The sequence below is a fragment of the Pseudophryne corroboree genome, chromosome 2 (assembly GCF_028390025.1).
Source record: "Pseudophryne corroboree isolate aPseCor3 chromosome 2, aPseCor3.hap2, whole genome shotgun sequence".
Taxonomy (NCBI): domain Eukaryota; kingdom Metazoa; phylum Chordata; class Amphibia; order Anura; family Myobatrachidae; genus Pseudophryne; species Pseudophryne corroboree.
The window spans coordinates 1,015,192,821-1,015,212,003 of record NC_086445.1 but is presented as its reverse complement, the minus strand read 5'-3'; the positions used below and the strand labels follow the sequence as shown (position 1 = coordinate 1,015,212,003).

At 48.3% G+C, this 19,183-nt stretch overlaps 1 protein-coding gene across 2 annotated transcripts in view; it reads left to right on the top strand.

Annotated features, from left to right (window-relative positions):
- Positions 1-19,183, top strand: part of C2CD2 (C2 calcium dependent domain containing 2) — an 83,324-nt gene that overhangs the window by 20,465 nt on the left and 43,676 nt on the right. For both annotated transcript variants that reach the window (XM_063956684.1, XM_063956685.1), the window contains exon 3: positions 1,514-1,612. In XM_063956684.1, the coding sequence (XP_063812754.1) occupies positions 1,514-1,612 (99 nt within the window). The remainder of the gene's footprint in view (positions 1-1,513; positions 1,613-19,183) is intronic.

Genomic DNA, 19,183 nt, shown 5'->3' with positions numbered 1-19,183 from the left:
GCCTGGACAGTGAGTGAGGGGGACATTTACTAAGCAGTGATAAGAGCGGGGAAGTGAGCCAGTGGAGAAGTTGCCTCATCAACCTATCAGCAGCTCTGTATAATTTTATAGTATGCAAATTATAGATTTTACTTCAGTGCTGATTGGTTGCCATGGGCAACTTCTCCACTGGCTCACTTCTCCCCTCTTATCACTGCTTAGTAAATGTCCCCCTAAGTGAGCAGCACACTGGGTCGGCCTCAAGACAGCTGCCTCCACCCTTACACAAGTCATGGTGTGGTCAGTACATTTGTCATGACGCTTCCCACAAAATCGTTGCGCCTAGTTATATCCCCGTTTTAATCTGCATTGTTTGTTGGCTCCCTTTTGCTATAAGAAATGTGACTTGCAAAAAAAATAATAATATTGTTCAGCGTGTCTAGAGCGCAAGCTCCTAGGGACAGACATTTACTCTACCACTGACTACGGGCTGTGCTTAGTGTGTGTGTGTGCTGCACCTGTGAAACGCTGTGCGTGTCTGTCACGCTATGTAAATACGCATTAGATAATGGCTGTATTTGGTATTTACATTCAGCAGGCAAATGTTCTCTTTTTGCATCTCTGTTGTGAAACCAAATACAGGTCAAGTCACTCGGCTAAGGTGCAACCTGCTGGCTACACCTATTAACTGTGCACGTGCAGAGTCTGCAGGCTGCGTCTGTTTTCCTCATGAAGGGAGAGGCCTCCACAAGCAGCCACATCCATGTGGATGAACGTTTGCAAATGATATGGAAACGTTTCCATACCATGACTGTTTGTAGACCAGCTCAAGCCGGTGTCTTCACTTCTCATTACTTTTGGCTTTGTAGTGCCATTGGATGGGCTCCCAAACACTATGGGGTGTGCTTAAGGTGAAAAGGGGGGATAAACTGGTCACATGTGGCCCGGGGCGCAGTACAGGACCCGTGTCCAGTTTGGTCAGGTAGAATCGGGCTGTTTATTGCATAGGGTTCAATTTATCAATATTGTGAAAGTTCCCTAATTAAAGGGGAGTTGCGTCATGCCTGGCCTTCTGAGGGATCCCTTTCGGAGAAAGATTAGCCACCTGGGCCAAGCACCTAAAATCTAAGCTTTTCAGACCTTGGTAAATGTGGGGCATTTTCAAAGGCCCCATATAAATGTTTTTGCAAATGAAATCAGTGGGACTGCCACGGATATCTCAGCTAGGGGCACGTTTCTTAAAAAAAAAAAAAGTGGTAATCCTTTAAAAATGGGCAGATTCTGAGCATTGCCCTTACCAGTAGCGTGACACACAGGCCCCTTGTTGTAACGTGTGTATTATTCATTGGTTGTTTGATACTAATTGGGAAGTTGCTGATTCTGTATTGGATGCATTGCATTAGTTGTGTGTGTAGTACAATACTGCGTTCCCGCACCACTCCGAGCATTGCTTTTGACCTTACAATAAGCAGGGAGCATGCATACGGTGACGTTCCCTGGGTAATGCTTGTCCGCTCACTTTCTGTCTCTGTAGGGATCGCTGCGGCTGGCGTTTGAAGACGACAATGGACAAATACCTCTGCAGCTGTCTGTGAAACACGTGGAGAGCGTTGTGAAGTCAGGTCAGGCCAAGGTGAGTTACGTCCTGTAGGAATGAGACCCTGTTATATACCGGTATACTGCTCTGTGTGGGAGCCTACCACCTGATTGGCCAATTGCTGCAACCACCTGGTTAGATTTCGCTTTCACAACACGCCTCCTGCCCTTAGCTGTAGGACTGCTCCAGACCATTTAAATTAGTGAGAAGAGTGCAAACTAAGGGGCCTATTTATCAACAAGGGATGCAGTCAAAATTGCGGTAGTCTGGGGTTGACTGACTGCCGCCATACCGACACCCGCCCCCAATTCCCACTCTGTTAGGGGGTCCACACCAACAACGAAGTGGGAATAAAACCTGTGGCGAGCGAAGCCCTCCACCGAGCCCGAAGCGTGGCGAGTGGACTCGCTGACGTTATTCCGGCAGATGGGTTGCCGCTATCGGGATATTGACAGCCGGCATCCCGTCTGCCGGTATATCATACCTGACCCATCAACCAGTGGTAGAACCAGACAGATAAAACTTGTTGCATATGATAAATGATGCTCCAGCCAATCAGCCCCCAACTGTCATTTTTCAAACACATGACAGGAGCTGATTGTCTGGAGCACCATTTATCATATGCAATGAGTTGTATCATTCACAATGAGTTTGATCACTCGTTAATGAGGCCTTATTATTATTCATCCCTAGAGGCCGCCTCACTTCGTTATCTGTGTGTTATTACACAGGGGAATACATAGCAAAGCTTAGAGAGAGTTAAAGTACCAACCAATCAGCTCCTAACTGTGTTTGGGAAGCTGCTGAAATTAGGGCACAATAAGATCAAGGGAATCACAGGAAAATGAGGATTAACAACTCTACATTGTGTTATGTAGTTGCGATAGACAGGCAGCCATTGTATTTGCTGAAGCGATGTGTAGATCGTCTGTTTAAGGATTGGTGACATCTTGAAGTTTAAGAAGGCTAAATAATGAATGAACAAACAAAATGGCTGGTTGTGTGTAAGCGATTGGTCCACATTAATGGACGTCGGCAGACGAGGCGTTATCACAGGTGCCTCCATCACCAATAGTGATCAGGTTCAGATTAGCGCTCACTGGAATCTATGTACTATGGGGTACATTTACTAAGCAGTGATAAGAGCGGAGAAGTGAGCCAGTGGAGAAGTTGCCCATGGCAACCAATCAGCACTGGAGTAACATCTATAATTTGCATACTATAAAATCATACAGAGCTGCTGATTGGTTGCTGGGGAAATTTCTCCAATGACTCACTTCTCCGCTCCTATCGCTGCTTAGTAAATGTTCCCCTAAGCCTTGGAGAGAGATAAAGTACCATCCAACCAGCTCCTAACTGTCATTTCAAACACAGCCTGTAACATGGCAGTTAGGAGCTGATTGGCTGATACTTTATCTCCGTCCACTTTATCTCTCAACAAGGCTTAGTACATAGACCCCACTATTTATAAGTCACTTGACTCCTCTTCCAAATGAGGCTGCATATTATTTTATGTTCGTTCCTGGGTAACCTCTTCCTTTAATGGTGAGATATGACAGAATTTGGGAAGAGATAAAGTACCAACCAGTCAGCACAGCCTATAAAATGACAGCAGCTGATTAGTTGGTACTTTATCTCTCTCCAAAGTTTGATACAACTCCTCCTCAGTCCCATCTCCTGTTGGCAGAAGCAGTCAGTTTATCAAGCAATGAAAAGCTTGGAATGGCTTTTATGCTTACATAGAAGGGCACTAACTTCCCAACTCTTGTTGAGATGTCCCTGCACTTGTGCAACTTCTTCATCATACACACATTGTAGGGAAAGCATTACGTAGCTTACTGGGATTGCGCCGTCTTACAGGGTCATAAATGTGCAGTACAGAGGAAAGTGCCTGTTGGCCATGTGCGGTATTATGGGCTCACGCATACATAGTAATTAGGGGCTCATTTATCAATGAGTGATAAATGGTGTTCCAGCCAATCAGCTCACAGCTGTCATGTTCCCGGCTCCCGGCTGCGTCATGCTCCCGGCTGCGTCATGTGCCCGGCTGCGTCATGTGCCCGGCTCCCGACTCTCAGGTTTTTTTTCTGGAGCACCATCTATCATATGCAACCGAGTTAAATCATGCACAATGAGTTTTATCACCCGTTGATAAATGAGGCCCTTAAAGTGGAACGGTTATCCATTAGCATCAGTGATCTGCTGATAAGGAAGTAATACAATTAGGGAGGCCAATCCCGGGCCGTTTTTTCAATCCCGGGATTCGGGATTGAAAAACGGTCAATCCCGGGATCCCGGGATTGCAGTAGGGATCAGAGAAAGTTGTAGGGAGCAGCGCTGGAGGGAGGGTGTAGGTAGCGTTGCGGGAGGTAGGGAGGGTGTAGGTAGCGTTGCGGGAGGTAGGGAGTGTGTAGGTAGCGGTGCGGGAGGTAGTGAGGGTGTAGGTAGCGGTGCGGGAGGTAGGGAGGGTGTAGGTAGCGGTGCGGGACTCAGGAGGGAAGGTGTAGGTCGCGGCAGGGAGGGTTGGTAGCGGCGCGGGAGGGAGGAAGGCTGTAGGGAGCACCACTGAATGCACGGAGGGAGAGAGGGTGGGTGTAAGTAATAGTACTTACTATTAGACGGGCGGCAACCATTAACACACTGAACGCTGCGGCATTTCAAATGAAGCGTCGGCCGCCAGCCGACCAGAGCTGGCGGACCGGCAGCCAATCAGGGAAGCGGCCGCAGCGGTCGCTCCTGATTGGCTGCCACTGCAGCTTCCCTGATTGGCTGCCGGTCCGCCAGCTCTGATTGGCTGCCGGTCGGCGCTACATTTGAAGTGCCGCCGCGTTCAACTTATTCATGGCTGCCGCCCGCCTAATATTAGTAAGTACTATTACTTACACACCCACCCTCCCGCCGCCGCGCATGCGCAGTATAATCCCGTGAATCCCGGGATTGGATGCTCCAATCCTGGGATTCAAATCCCGTCATTTTTGGGCCCAAATCCCGGGATCCCACCGATCCCGGGATTGGCCTCCCTAAATACAATGCATGGCCGGATAGGTAAATCTATGCTGGTACTCTCCGGCTGGTGTAAGTTTGATAAATAATGCCACGACCACTTTCTATTTCCCTGCGAAAAAGTGGTCATACAGAAGGGGACATGTATCAAGCTTAGGAGAGAGATACAGTACCCACCAACAAGCGCCTGTCATTTTTCAAACACCGCCTGTAACATGTCAGTTTGGAGCAGATTGGCTGGTACTTTATCTCCAGCGACTTTATCTCCAGCCAGGGCTTAGTAAATAGGCCCCATTGTCTGGTGCCATGTCCTATTACTCTGCCCTCTGTGCCTACTGCCGCCTGCAGCTTTCCTGCATGTATGTTTCAGAACCCCCTGTGTATACGGCTCACTGTATGGTGTAGATTTACTAAAGCTTTTAAGTATGAAAAGGGCGGTGTTGCCTGTAGCAACTGATCAGATTCTGCCCATAGGATGCAATATAGATATGGCAGCAAGAATCTGGTTGCTATGGGCAACAGCACAACTTCTCATTTTTAGTAAACCGACCCCTATATCTTTCCACTAAGTTCCATTCATTCCTTCCTTTGCCGTCTGTTAACAACCACCCTGTGCCCCGCAAGGGCTGTTCTGGCGGCCTACTGGTGGTGGATAATACACAGTGGAAATGCCAATGTAGTGGGGCCTATTTATAACTGGGGGCACTGTCATTCCTTATCACCAAATATCGCAATATAGGGAGGAATTTCTGGGAAAATAAAATGCCTGGACAGCGGCTCAGATGGAACGTGTCTTTGAGAAGAGTCCCCCATTGCAGAGCACTTCTCCTTGTGTCCGGTTCGGATCTGTTCTGGAATGTTGTTTCCCTGCACAGCACACGAGCCTCGCCCCTGCGGGAGTCCCGGCTTCCAGTACGCTGGGTGACCCTCGTGGACCTGGTGTCTCCAGTTTTTGGTGGTCTTCTGCTTGTTGGTGCAGTGTTTCTGCAGTTGCTCTGTGTGGGTGAAGGTCTCTAGTTTTTTGTGGTCTTCTGCTTGTTGGTGCAGTGTTTCTGCAGTTGCTCTGTGTGGTTGAAGGTCTCCAGTTTTTGGTGGTCTTCTGCTTGTTGGTGCAGTGTTTCTGCAGTTGCTCTGTGTGGGTGCAGATCTCCAGTTTTTGGTGGTCTTCTGCTTGTTGGTGCAGCGTTTCTGCAGTTGCTCTGTGTGGGTGCAGATCTCCAGTTTTTGGTGGTCTTCTGCTTGTTGGTGCAGTGTTTCTGCAGTTGCTCTGTGTGGGTGAAGGTCTCCAGTTTTTGGTGGTCTTCTGCTTGTTGGTGCAGTGTTTCTGCAGTTGCTCTGTGTGGGTGCAGATCTCCAGTTTTTGGTGGTCTTCTGCTTGTTGGTGCAGCGTTTCTGCAGTTGCTCTGTTTGGTTGAAGGTCTCCAGTTTTTGGTGGTCTTCTGCTTGTTGGTGCAGTGTTTCTGCAGTTGCTCTGTGTGGGTGAAGGTCTCCAGTTTTTGGTGGTCTTCTGCTTGTTGGTGCAGTGTTTCTGCAGTTGCTCTGTGTGGGTGAAGGTCTCCAGTTTTTGGTGGTCTTCTGCTTGTTGGTGCAGTGTTTCTGCAGTTGCTCTGTGTGGGTGAAGGTCTCCAGTTTTTGGTGGTCTTCTGCTTGTTGGTGCAGTGTTTCTGCAGTTGCTCTGTTTGGTTGAAGGTCTCCAGTTTTTGGTGGTCTTCTGCTTGTTGGTGCAGTGTGTCTGCAGTTGCTCTGTGTGGGTGGGTGTCCTCTACCTCGGTGAAGGTCATTTTATCTTATTAGGCTCCTTTTGGAATACACTCCTCCCCTGCTGCCGTGTAAGCGCACATTTCAAAAGGAAGAAAAAAAACCTGGGCTTTTCACTGTGGCAGAAGGAAAGAGACCTTCAGCAGTGTGATCCATGTTAGTGATTTGCGTGTCCTGTGAGTACATCACGCCTGGCCCAGCGCCAGAGACGTCCAGGCTTCCCCAACGCCGTAATCACCCCATCTGTTCCTGAAAGCAAAATGCCTTTCAGTCAGACCCTCATAAGTGGATTACGCGGTGTTTCATGAACGCCAGGACATCCTGCAAAAGAATCCTATTAGCTCTAATTACTTAGTTTTTTTTCTGTGTGCGTATATAAGTGGTTAACACTTTCAGCATTGTGGCTCATTGTTTCCTCTCATGATGACATTGTAGCTTTTTATTTACTTATGCTTTTAGAGCATTATCACTGATGGATTATAGATACCTTTGCCCTGGGTGGGGCTGAAGGCGACGACTGTTCACACCCCCTCCATTCCACGCCAGTTGTTTCCAGCGTCCTGTGCTCGGCCGTGAACTCACTGGCTTCCCTCCGCCTAATTCCTCCAGGACGCTGAGCTGTAATATTCCGCTAATCCTATATATTCTTCTGTGGAATCTGCTCACCAAAGCACTTTATTTCAGCCATACGTGATATACTTGTGCGGCTTCCCTCTGTCTTATTCTAGATTGTAGGATAGAAATAGCGCAGCCCTCTAACCTTATGTATTCCAGTTACCATCTTGTATTGTGATCAGTGTACTGTAGCTATGTTTTATTAAAGCATAGTAAAAGTACGTTATATGTCTGTTACCTGGGGACACCTAAAGCAATCTCATTATTAAGAGACTTCCCAAGAGTAGAGATCAGCCTGTGCGTGAAATTAGGTATTTTAAGCAAATTAATTGGAATGGATGACATAAACTGATTATGTATGTCTAAAGGGGGGTACACACAGAGAGATCCGTGTTTAAAATCTAAGCAATCTGACTAGATTGCTTAGATTTTAAGCACGGATCTATCGTGTGCATGCCCCCCAGCGATAGGGCCGCGTATTGCTATCGCCGGTGCTAATCTGGCAGGTCAGTCACTTCAGCGCTGTGTGAAGTGAGGGCCCCTTCCCCCTCGCTCAGCACATCGCGCTGTGCTGAGCGGGGGGAGAGATGTGTGCTGAGCGGTCTGTGTTAAGATCGCTCAGCACACATAACTCCCGTCAGTACCCCCCTTAAGGTTATACGCAAACCACTACTTACTGTAGGTGCTGTAGTTGTTAAGCTGAGAAAAGCCCTTTCTTCTGGAGAGCGATAAAAGGGTCTATTTACTAAACCGTCGAGAGAGATAAACTACCAGCCAATCAGCTCCTAACTGCCATGCTGCATACTGTGTAAAATGACAGACTGGAGCTGATTGGCTGGTATTTTATCTCTCCACGTTATCTCTCCAAAGCTTAGTAAATATACCCAAAAGTACCAGCCAATCAGCTCCTATCTGCCGTGTTACAGGCTGTGTTTAAAAATAAAAAAAATTACAAGAGCGGGTTGGCTGGCACTTTATCTCTCTCCACTTTATCACTCTCCAAGGCTTAATAAATCTGCCACAGTACTGAGATTAGCGGAGTTGATGCATTCTGCGTGATTGATTGTTGTATGTGATTATGGGGGAGAGTTATCAAAGCTTGGAGAGAGTTCAAGTGCCAACCAATCAGCTCCTAGCTGTCAATTTTCAAACACAGCCGGTGACATGGTAGTTAGAAGCCGATTGGTTTGTACTTTTGTCTCTCTACACTTTGGTGGTAATTCTGAGTTGATCGCAGCAGTAAGTTTGTTAGCAATTGGGCAAAACCATGTGCACTGCAGGGGGGGCAGATATAACATGTGCAGAGAGAGATAGATTTGGGTGTGGTGAGTTCAATCTGCAATCTCTAAATTGCAGTGTAAAAATAAAGCAGCCAGTATTTACCCTGCACAGAAACAAAATAACCCACCCAAATCTAACTCTCTATCTGCACATGTTATATCTGCCCCCCCCCCCCCCCCCCCCCTCCTCCTGCAGTGCACATGGTTTTGCCCAACTGCTAAAAAATTTCCTGCTGCGATCAACTTGGAATTACCCCCTTTATCTCTCTCCCAGGTTTGGTGCATCACATACCCTGATCTTGTTTCCACACCAGGTATACAGGTTTAGGCCTGTACTCAGCAGGTTCCTCAAGCCATGCAGACGTTCCAGATAGTATTCTGGGATTTCGTAAAGCATGTGATAAATAAATTTAATATGGGCAGTGACTTGTGGCTGCCTTATTTGCAGAGTTCCACAGATGTCTTACTAGTTAGATGAAGGAAAACTATTTGTTGTGAATGTACCGTCCTCAGTGTGCCGTCACTTTTGCAAAACGCCCTCAACTTTATGAAGGAGATATGTTTGATCACAGATGTGCAGTCTGTTAAAGGGAATAAACCATTATATACATCACTATACAATTATACTGTATATTCAAATTGATTACTTTAGATTCTCGGTTAGAATCCTTTACAGATACTAATGCTATATTAAATGAATTTACGATGATGGTGAACCCCACGATCCATCTCCCAATGTTGACCAAGGGGGTCATTCCGAGTTGATCGCACGTAGCAACTTTTTGCTGCTCGTGCGACCAACTTGACGCCGCCTATGGGGGAGTGTATTTTAGCATAGCAGGGCTGCGATCGCTTGTGCAGCCCTGCTATGCTAAAACAGTTTCATGCAAAACAAGACCAGACTTACTTACCCTGTGCGACGGATCCAGCGACGAAGGTGCCGGCTGTGACGTCAGACATCCGCCCTCCAAACGCCTGGACACGCCTGCGTTCGCCTTACCACGCCCTGGGAAACGGTGAGTAGACGTCCCCGATCCTCCTTCCTTCTGTCAATCTTCTTGCGATCGGGCCTGGGATTGCTTTCTTCTTTCTGCCGTCGCTGGGCAATGACGCGCGTGCCGCGCAGCTGCAGTTCCACCCGTAGGCACCGCAGCGAAGAACCGCTGCGTGCAAACGGGTCGGAATGATCCCCCCCAAGTTAGGTCGTAAACGTGCATGAGATACAGCTACGTGGCCTATTCATATGGTCTGAGGATGGGGCGTTGGCCTAGCTGTGTGGCCCCTTTCAGACACATTTTCCAGCAAGCTTAATAATAATCCAATAGATTATGCATATATATTGGGCTGTATGCCTAGTATTGCTGCCGATAAAGGTACAGTGGTATATAGAAATATTCTTTCTGGAAACAGAATAAGTATCCTATATCACAGCTATATTGAGTTAGTTTATTTATTAATCCAAGTCAGTGACCTGTGTGCATGTTACAGCTGACCTTCCAAAATAATAGCAATATGCTGCAGGCAACGGTCTCTCTGCTTCCTCTCCCTGGATGTCTCGGCGCTTTCTTAAACGTAACATGTCTAAAGGCCCGTACACACTAGAGGACTTGAAAGATGAACAATATGGAAGATGAGCAATTTCCCTTGAATTTCCTGACAAATGATATTGAGTGTCCACTGCGCTTTGTTACAAACGATCTGAACAACGAACGAACAGCTGTGCTGGGATTGAGTGTATTGGGCTGCATGGACTGACGACCAGCTTCCAGCGACCACGGGTGTGCGCATCCTTCAGCGTTTGCTGTGTACACACTAGAACAAATTGAACGATTTGATCGTTCACAACCGTCGTTATCAATCATATCTATGGAAAACATCTTCTAGTTTCTATGGGCCTTAAGACTGAGCTGATGATCTTCCCACCCTCCCGCATAACCTCACCTCCCACAATCTCATTATCTATTGATGCCACTACTGTCTCCTCTAGCCCCCAAGTGCTCTGTCTTGAGTTATCCTTTCACCATCCTGGATGCTACTAAGAACCTCATCCACTCGCTGGTCATCTCCAGACTGGACTACTGTAACCTTCTCCTGTCTGCCCCCCCTGACTACCGCCTCTCTCCACTTCAGTGTATACTTTCTGCCTCTGCCCGGCTCATCTTCCTTACCACATGCGCTATGTCCACCTCCCCTCTCCTACAAGCCCTACACTGGCTCACCTTCCCATTCCTCTCCCATTTACCACTCTGACCTTATCTCCCTTTACACTCCCGTCCGCCCTCTTTGCTCCTCAAATGAATGCCAGCTCTCCTGCCCAGAGGCAGGTTTAGATCTCTTGAGGCCCTAAGCAATACACCGATTTGAGGCCCCCCTTTCTCAAACAATACCCCCACCCCTAGTCAGCCACCATCAGACCCCTCAAACACCCCATTTTGTACTGGTAAGATGGTCGTACTGTGTACTGAAAAAAAAACAAAAAAACCATTGCAGGAATGCTGGGCAGGCAGCCGCTGCGCCACAAGCACGTACCCCCTCACCCTCTTCACTGGGCGCATCCCAGGCTGCTCCTCTCAGTCTCTCCATGTGTGTGACATCAGCACATGCAGAACATTGAGTGAGACACAGCCAGCGCTGGAGGCTGAGCCAGCACCCGGAAGCTGTGATCACTGACACTCGGCTCTAGGACATGAACTAGTTTTCCGTCATGATTCCTCCCTGTCGGTGGGCCCCAAGCAGTTGCTTTGGTATCCTAGCGGTAAATTTGCTGCTGCTCCTGCTTACCGATCACCTCCTCTCACTCCCACCTTCAAGATTTTGCTGGTGCTGCTCCCTGTCTCTGGAACTCTCTCCCTCTCCCTATCGGACTCGTCACCTCTCTACAAAACTTCAAACGGGCTCTCAAGACCCACTTCTTCACCAAACCCGTCTCTCATCCTAACCCTCTGTTCCACACTCACTGTCTGACGTCATCTGTGTCACCTCTGTTTGTCTACCCCAGGCCTGGCCAACCTGTGGCTCTCCAGATGTAGTTAAACTACACATCCCAGCATGCCCTGCCACAGTTTTAGCATTCCCTAATAGCAAAACTGTGGCAAGGCATGATGGGACTTGTAGTTTCACAACAGCTGGAGAGCCACAGGTTGGCCAGGCCTGGTCTACCCCTACCTTTTAGAATGTAAGCTCTCACGAGCAGGGCCCTCTACCCTCATGCTTTTCCCTCTCTTAGACTATTTCTACTCTATACTCCCTACAATGGCACCTGACCCTCTGCTTCTCCCACCATGAGGATTATTTCAGTGTCCTGTCCCCTGTTGCAGCAATACTTGTATACCATGAATCTGTTCTTCATTGTCTTGTACTGTAAGTCGCTGTTTTCTTTTTTGCTCATTTGTTTATGTACTTTGGTAGGTGCTGTGGAACCCTTGTGGTGCCATATAAATAAAGGATATGGTTTTTGGTTCTGTCCTCAACTGCCCTTGTCCAGAGGGGACCAGCCAAGAAATGCATCGGACTGTTTGGGATGTTCTGTTTATAAAACAGATAATTGTCGGTCGGACTGTTCCAAGTGGATTATACTCCCAACACACGTTGCAGGGAATAAGCCGTTATTCTTCCTCTTACAATGTTTTCGTTCTTCGTGACTGATAACATCTAGGCCGGGCATCTCCCAGATAAACATTCCTGGTGGTCTTAATTTAAAGCAGAGGTTCTCAAACTCGGTCCTCAGGACCCCACACAGTAGTGCATGTGTTGCAGGTAACCCAGCAGGTGCACAGGTGTATTAATTACTCACTGACACATTTTAAAAGGTCCACAGGTGGAGCTAATTATTTCACTTGCGATTCTGTGAGGAGACCTGCAAAACATGAACTGTGTGGGGTCCTGAGGACTGAGTTTGAGAATCTCTGCTTTAAAGGGTCGATTTGGGGAGAGATGTGTGCTGAGCGTGCGGGGGAAGATGGGGGAGCCACTCATTTCACCCAGCGGGTGCAGGGAGCGACCTGCTAGAATCTAGCACCAGCGATAGCGATGCGTGGGACACACACACAGAGATCACTGCTTAAAATCTAAGCAATCTAGTCAGATTGCTTAGATTTTAAGCAGCGATCGCTCCGTGAGTACCCCCCTTTAGGCTCATTGGTGCTTTGTTTTGCAGCGTAATGAACGTATTAAAAGTGACGCGATTTCCAACTGTTGCGTCATAAAACATTAATGCCTAGTTAAAGAACCTGGCACGTTCGGCCGTTCATTAATGCACACTGCCAGGACAGTAGATTGCATTGGTGAAAAATGCGGCACATGGACACCTGCAGGAACTGGAAGGGTTATGCCGGAGGCACAGGAGATGCCGCCCGAGGCACAGGAAATGCTGCCTGCGCTTCCAGCAAGATCCACTACTTCATTTCCTTCCAGATTGATTTTCTTCTTCTAAGCTGCAGAATATAGACTTGTTTTGGTTGCAGATTCGCACCGACATATGTTGTTATACGCTGAGCAGACGGTGCCAGGATTCTCCTGCCAGGGATCCTGTATCACAGACTAATATCATAAGCGGAAAACATGGCAGTTTACCAGTGTAATCACCCTAATCATTTTGCCAACCTTAATTACCTTCCACAACTACTCAGAAGGTTTCACTTGTTATATATGTGCAGTATATATGTGTATATATCTATGTACCGCATAGGAAAGGATCACGTTGGGTCTGAAACTTTGTTTCTTCATAAATAAGTAGGTTTACTGCAACCTCCTTGAGTGCCGCCTTTTTCATTGCGTTTACCTTTCATTCTGGCACCTGGAGGTGATATATATTTTTGTGGTGAAACATATATTCTTTATTAAAATCTAAAAATACTAAATAGTTAATAAAATATAGTATAACTAGTATTTGGACCTGTAATTTGCTGAAGGTTGCTAGTTATTGTGATGCAGGGTGTTTTTCCCTCTGTCTTCCCTCACCTTCTCATCTTTAGCCGCCCACCCCCTCCACCCCCCCCCGGCGCATCCTTCGATCTCTCCATCTGTATCTCTGATCTCTGTCCCTCCATTCCCCACAACCCTGTCCCTTTCTTTCATCTGTTCCCTCTCTGTTTGTGTGTGTCTCCCTCTCTCTCTTAGAGTCTGATCTGTCACCCCTCCCCCCATTTCTATTCCTCATCCATGTTCCCCCGCCACCTCTCTCATCCCTTCTCTCTCTCTCTCTCTCTCTCTCTCTCTCTCTCTCTCTCTCTCTCTCTCATCCTTTCTTTCTCTGACGTCCTAAGTGGATGCTGGGACTCCGTAAGGACCATGGGGAATAGCGGCTCCGCAGGAGACAGGGCACAAAAGTAAAGCTTTAGGATCAGGTGGTGTGCACTGGCTCCTCCCCCCATGACCCTCCTCCAAGCCTCAGTTAGATTTTTGTGCCCGAACGAGAAGGGTGCAGGCTAGGTGGCTCTCCTGAGCTGCTTAGAAGTAAAGTTTAAATAGGTTTTTTATTTTCAGTGTGACCTGCTGGCAACAGGCTCACTGCATCGAGGGACTAAGGGGAGAAGAAGCGAACTCACCTGCGTGCAGAGTGGATTGGGCTTCTTGGCTACTGGACATTAGCTCCAGAGGGACGATCACAGGTACAGCCTGGATGGGTCCCGGAGCCGCGCCGCCGGCCCCCTTACAGATGCTGAAGAGTGAAGAGGTCCAGAAATCGGCGTCAGAAGACGTTCCTGTCTTCATTAAGGTAGCGCACAGCACTGCAGCTGTGCGCCATTGCTCCCAGCACACTTCACACTGCGGTCACTGAGGGTGCAGGGCGCTGGGGGGGGCGCCCTGGGCAGCAATGTAAATACCTCCTATGGCAAAAAATACATCACATATAGCCCCTGGGCTATATGGATGTATTTAACCCCTGCCAGTTTTCCAGATAAAAGCGGGAGAAGAGCCCGCCGAGAAGGAGGCGGGGCCTATCTCCTCAGCACACGGCGCCATTTTCCCACACAGCTCCGCTGGTAGGAAGGCTCCCAGACTCTCCCCTGCACTGCACTACAGAAACGGGGTACAACAGAGAGGGGGGGCACTTATTTGGCTAAAAATATATATAAGCAGCTATAAGGGATAGACACTTATTATAAGGTTGTCCCTATACAGTTTATAGCGCTTTGGTGTGTGCTGGCAAACTCTCCCTCTGTCTCCCCAAAGGGCTAGTGGGGTCCTGTCCTCTATCAGAGCATTCCCTGTGTGTGTGCTGTGTGTCGGTACGTTTGTGTCGACATGTATGAGGAGAAAAATGATGTGGAGACGGAGCAGATTGTCTGTAATAGTGATGTCACCCCCTAGGGGGTCGACACCTGAGTGGATGTACTGTTGAAAATTACGTGACAGTGTCAGCTCTGTATAAAGACAGTGGTTGACCTGAGACAGCCGGCTACTCAGCTTGTGCCTGTCCAAATGTCTCATAGGCCGTCAGGGGCTCTAAAGCACCCGTTACCTCAGATGGCAGATACAGACGCCGACACGGATACTGACTCCTGTGTCGACGGTGAAGAGACAACCGTGATTTCCAATAGGGCCACACGTTACATGATTGAGGCAAGGGAAAATGTTTACACATTTCTGATAATATGAGTACCACCAAAAAGGGGTATTATGTTTGGTGAGGAAAAACTACCTGTAGTTTTCCTGAATCTGAGAAATAAAATGAGGTGTGTGATGATGCGTGGGTTTCCCCCCGATAACAATTGATAATTTCTAAAAAGTTATTGGCAGTATACCTTTTCCCGCCAGAGGTTAGGGTGCGTTGGGAAACACCCCCTAGGGGGGATAAGGCGCTCACACGCTTGTAAGAACAAGGGCTCTACCCTCTCCTGAGATGGCCGCCCTTAAGGATCCTGCTGATAGAATGCAGGAGGGTATCCTAAAATGTATTTACACACATACTGGTGTTATACTGCGACCAGCAATCGCCTCAGCCTGGATGTGCAGTGCTGGGTTGGCGTGGTCGGATTCCCTGACTGGAAATATTGATATCCTAGATAAGGACAGTATATTATTGCCTATAGAGCATTTAAAATATATGCGAGATGCACAGCGGAATATTGCCGACTGGCATCAAGTATAAGTGCGTTGTCCAATTCTACCAGTAAAGTGGTCAGGTGAGGCGGATTCCAAACGGCATTTGGAAGTATTGCCTTAAAAAAGGCATTTGGGGTCGGTCTTTCAGACCTGGTGGCCACGGCAACAGCTGGGATATCCACGTTTGTACCCCAGGTCGCCTCTCAAAATAAGACGCGGTATTATCAGGCGCAGTCCTTTGTTGGCGAGCGGACAAAAGGTTCCTCTTTTCTGCTCGTGACAGAGGGAGAGGAAAAAGGCTACAGAGATGAGCCAGTTCCCAGGAACAGAAACCCTTTCCCGCCTCTGCCAAGCCCTCAGTATGATGCTAGGGCTTTACAAGCTCAGGCACGGTGGGGGCCCGTTCTCAATGAATTTCAGTGCGCAGTGGGCTCACTCGCAAGTAGACCCCTGGATCCTTCAGGTAATATTTCAGGGGTACAAATTGGAATTCGAGACGTCTCCCCCTCGCCGTTTCCAAAAGTCGGTTTTACCGACGTCTCCCTCTGACAGGGAGGCAGTTTTGGAAGCCATTCACAAGTTGTATTCCCAGCAGGTGATAATCAAGGTACCCCTCCTGCAAAAGGAAACGGGGTATTATTCCACACTATTGTGGTACCGAAGCCAGACGGCTCGGTGAGACCGATTCTAAATCTAAAATCTTTGAATACAGAGGTTCAAATTCAAGATTGAATCACTCAGAGCAGTGATTGCGAACCTGGAAGAAGGGGACTACATGATGTCTCGGGACATCAAGGATGCTTACCTTCATGTCAAAAAATTTACCCTTCTCACCAAGGGTACCTCAGGTTATGGTACAGAACTGTCACTATCAGTTCAGACGCTGCCGTAGGGATGGTCCACGGCACCCCGGGTCTTTACTAAAGTAAGGACCGAAATGATGATATTCCTTCGAAGGAAGGGAATTTTAGTTATTCTTTACTTGGACGATTCCCTGATAAGGGTAAGATCCAGGGAGCAGTTGGAGGTCAGTGTAGCACTATCTCAGGTAGTGTTGCGGCAGCACGATTGGATTCTCAATATTCCAAAATCGCAGCTGGTTCCGACGACTTGTCTTCTGTTCCTAGGGATGATCCTGGACACAGTCCAGAAAGAAGGTGTTTCTCCCGGAGGAGAAAGCCAGGGAGTTATCCGAGCTAGTCACGAACCTCCTAAAACCGAGCCAAGTCTCAGTGCATCAATGCACAAGGGTTCTGTGTAAAAATGGTGGCTTCCTACGAAGCAATCCCATTTGGCAGATTCCACGCAAGGACTTTCCAGTGGGACCTACTGGAAAAATGGTCCGGGTCGCATCTTCAGATGCATCAGCGGATAACCCTGTCACCAAGGACAGGGGTATCCCTCCTGTGGTGGTTGCAGAGTGCTCATCTTCTAGAGGGCCGCAGATTCGGCATTCAGGACTGGGTCCTGGTGACCACGGATGCCAGCCTGCGAGGCTGGGGAGCAGTCACACAGGGAAGGAATATCCAGGGCTTATGGTCAAGCCTGGAGACATCACTTCACATAAATATCTGAAGCTAAGGGCCATTTACAATGCTCTAAGCTTAGCAAGACCTCTGCTTCAAGGTCAGCCGGTGTTGATCCAGTCGGACAACATTACGGCAGTCACCCACGTAAACAGACAGGGTGCCACAAGAAGCAGGAGGGCAATGGCAGAAGCTGCAAGGATTCTTCGCTGGGCGGAAAACCATGTGATAGCACTGTCAGCAGTATTCATTCCGGGAGTGGACAACTGGGAAGCAGATTTCCTCAGCACGACCTCCACCCGGGAGAGTGGGAACTTCACCCAGAAGTCCTCCACATGATTATAAACCGTTGGGAAAAACTCGACAGGTATTGCGCCAGGTCAAGGGACCCTCAGTCAATAGCTGTAAAGGCTCTGGTAACACCGTGGGTGTACCAATCAGTGTATGGGTTCCCTCCTCTGCCTCTCATACCCAAGGTACTGAGATTGATAAGATGGAGAGGAGTAAGCACTATATTCGTGGCTCCGGATTGGCCAATAAGGACTTGGTAACCGGAACTTCAAGAGATGCTCACGGAGGATCCGTAGCCTCTACCTCTAAGAAGGGACCTGCTCCAGCAAGGACCCTGTCTGTTCCAAGACTTACCGCGGCTGCGTTTGACTGCATGGCGGTTGAACGCCGGATCCTGAAGGAAAAAGGCATTCCGGATGAAGTTATCCCTATCCTGATCAAAGCCAGGAAGGATGTAACCGCAAAACATTATCACCGCATTTGGCGAAAATATGTTGCGTGGTGCGAGGCCAGTAAGGCCCGACGGAGGAAATTCCTACATTTCCTGCAAACAGGAGTGTCTATGGGCCTGAAATTGGGGTCCATTAAGGTTCAAATTTCGGCTCTGTCAATTTTCTTCCAAAAAGAACTAGCTTCAGTCCCTGAAGTTCAGACGTTTGTAAAAGGGGTACTGCATATACAGTCTCCTTTGGTGCCTTCAGTGGCACCTTGGGATCTCAATGTAGTTTTTGGGTCCCAAAAGTCACATTGGTTTGACCCACTTAAATCTATGGAGTTAAAATATCTCACAGGAAAAGTGGTCATGCTGTTGGCTCTGGCCTGGGCCAGGCGCGTGTCAAAATTGGCGGCTTTATCCTGTAAAAGCCCTTATCTGATTTTCCATTCGGACAGGGCGGAATTGAGGACTCGTCCTCAGTTTCTCCCTAAGGTGGTTTCAGCGTCCACCTGAACCAACCTATTGTGGTGCCTGCGGCTACTAGGGACTTGGAGGACTCCAAGTTGCTAGACGTTGTCAAGGCCGGAAAATATATGTTTCCAGGACGGCTGGAGTCAGAAAATCTGACTCGCTGTTCATCCTGTATGCACCCAACAAGCTGGGTGCTCCTGCTTCTAAGCAGACGATTGCTCGTTGGATTTGTAGTACAATTCAGCTTGCACACTCTGTGGCAGGCCTGCCACAGCCAAAATCTGTTAAAGCCCATTCCACAAGGAAAGTGGGCTCATCTTGGGCGGCTGCCCGAGGGGTCTCGGCTTTACAACTTTGCCGAGCAGATACTTGGTCAGGGGCAAACACGTTTGCTAAATTCTACAAATTTGATACCCTGGCTGAGGAGGACCTGGAGTTCTCTCATTCGGTGCTGCAGAGTCATCCGCACTCTCCCGCCCGTTTGGGAGCTTTGGTATAATCCCCATGGTCCTTACGGAGTCCCAGCATCCACTTAGGACGTCAGAGAAAATAAGAATTTACTTACCGATAATTCTATTTCTCGTAGTCCGTAGTGGATGCTGGGCGCCCATCCCAAGTGCGGATTGTCTGCAATACTTGTATATAGTTATTGTTACAATAACATCGGGTTGTTTATTGTTGTGAGCCATCTTTCAGAGGCTCCTACGTTTTATCATACTGTTAACTGGGTTCAGATCACAAGTTGTATGGTGTGATTGGTGTGGCTGGTATGAGTCTTACCCGGGATTCAAAATCCTTCCTTATTATGTACGCTCGTCCGGGCACAGTATCCTAACTGAGGCTTGGAGGAGGGTCATGGGGGGAGGAGCCAGTGCACACCACCTGATCCTAAAGCTTTACTTTTGTGCCCTGTCTCCTGCGGAGCCGCTATTCCCCATGGTCCTTACGGAGTCCCAGCATCCACTACGGACTACGAGAAATAGAATTATCGGTAAGTAAATTCTTATTTTCTCTCTCATCCCTGTCCCCCCTCTCTATCTCTGTCCACCTTGCCTCCCTAGTCCCCCTCTCTTTGGTCTCTTCAGTTTATGTCCCTCTCTCTGCATTTGGGGGGGGAGGAGATAGATTGCAGGGGCTCAGACACTATAGAGGGTAACTAGGAACAAAGGGATGGTGCCAC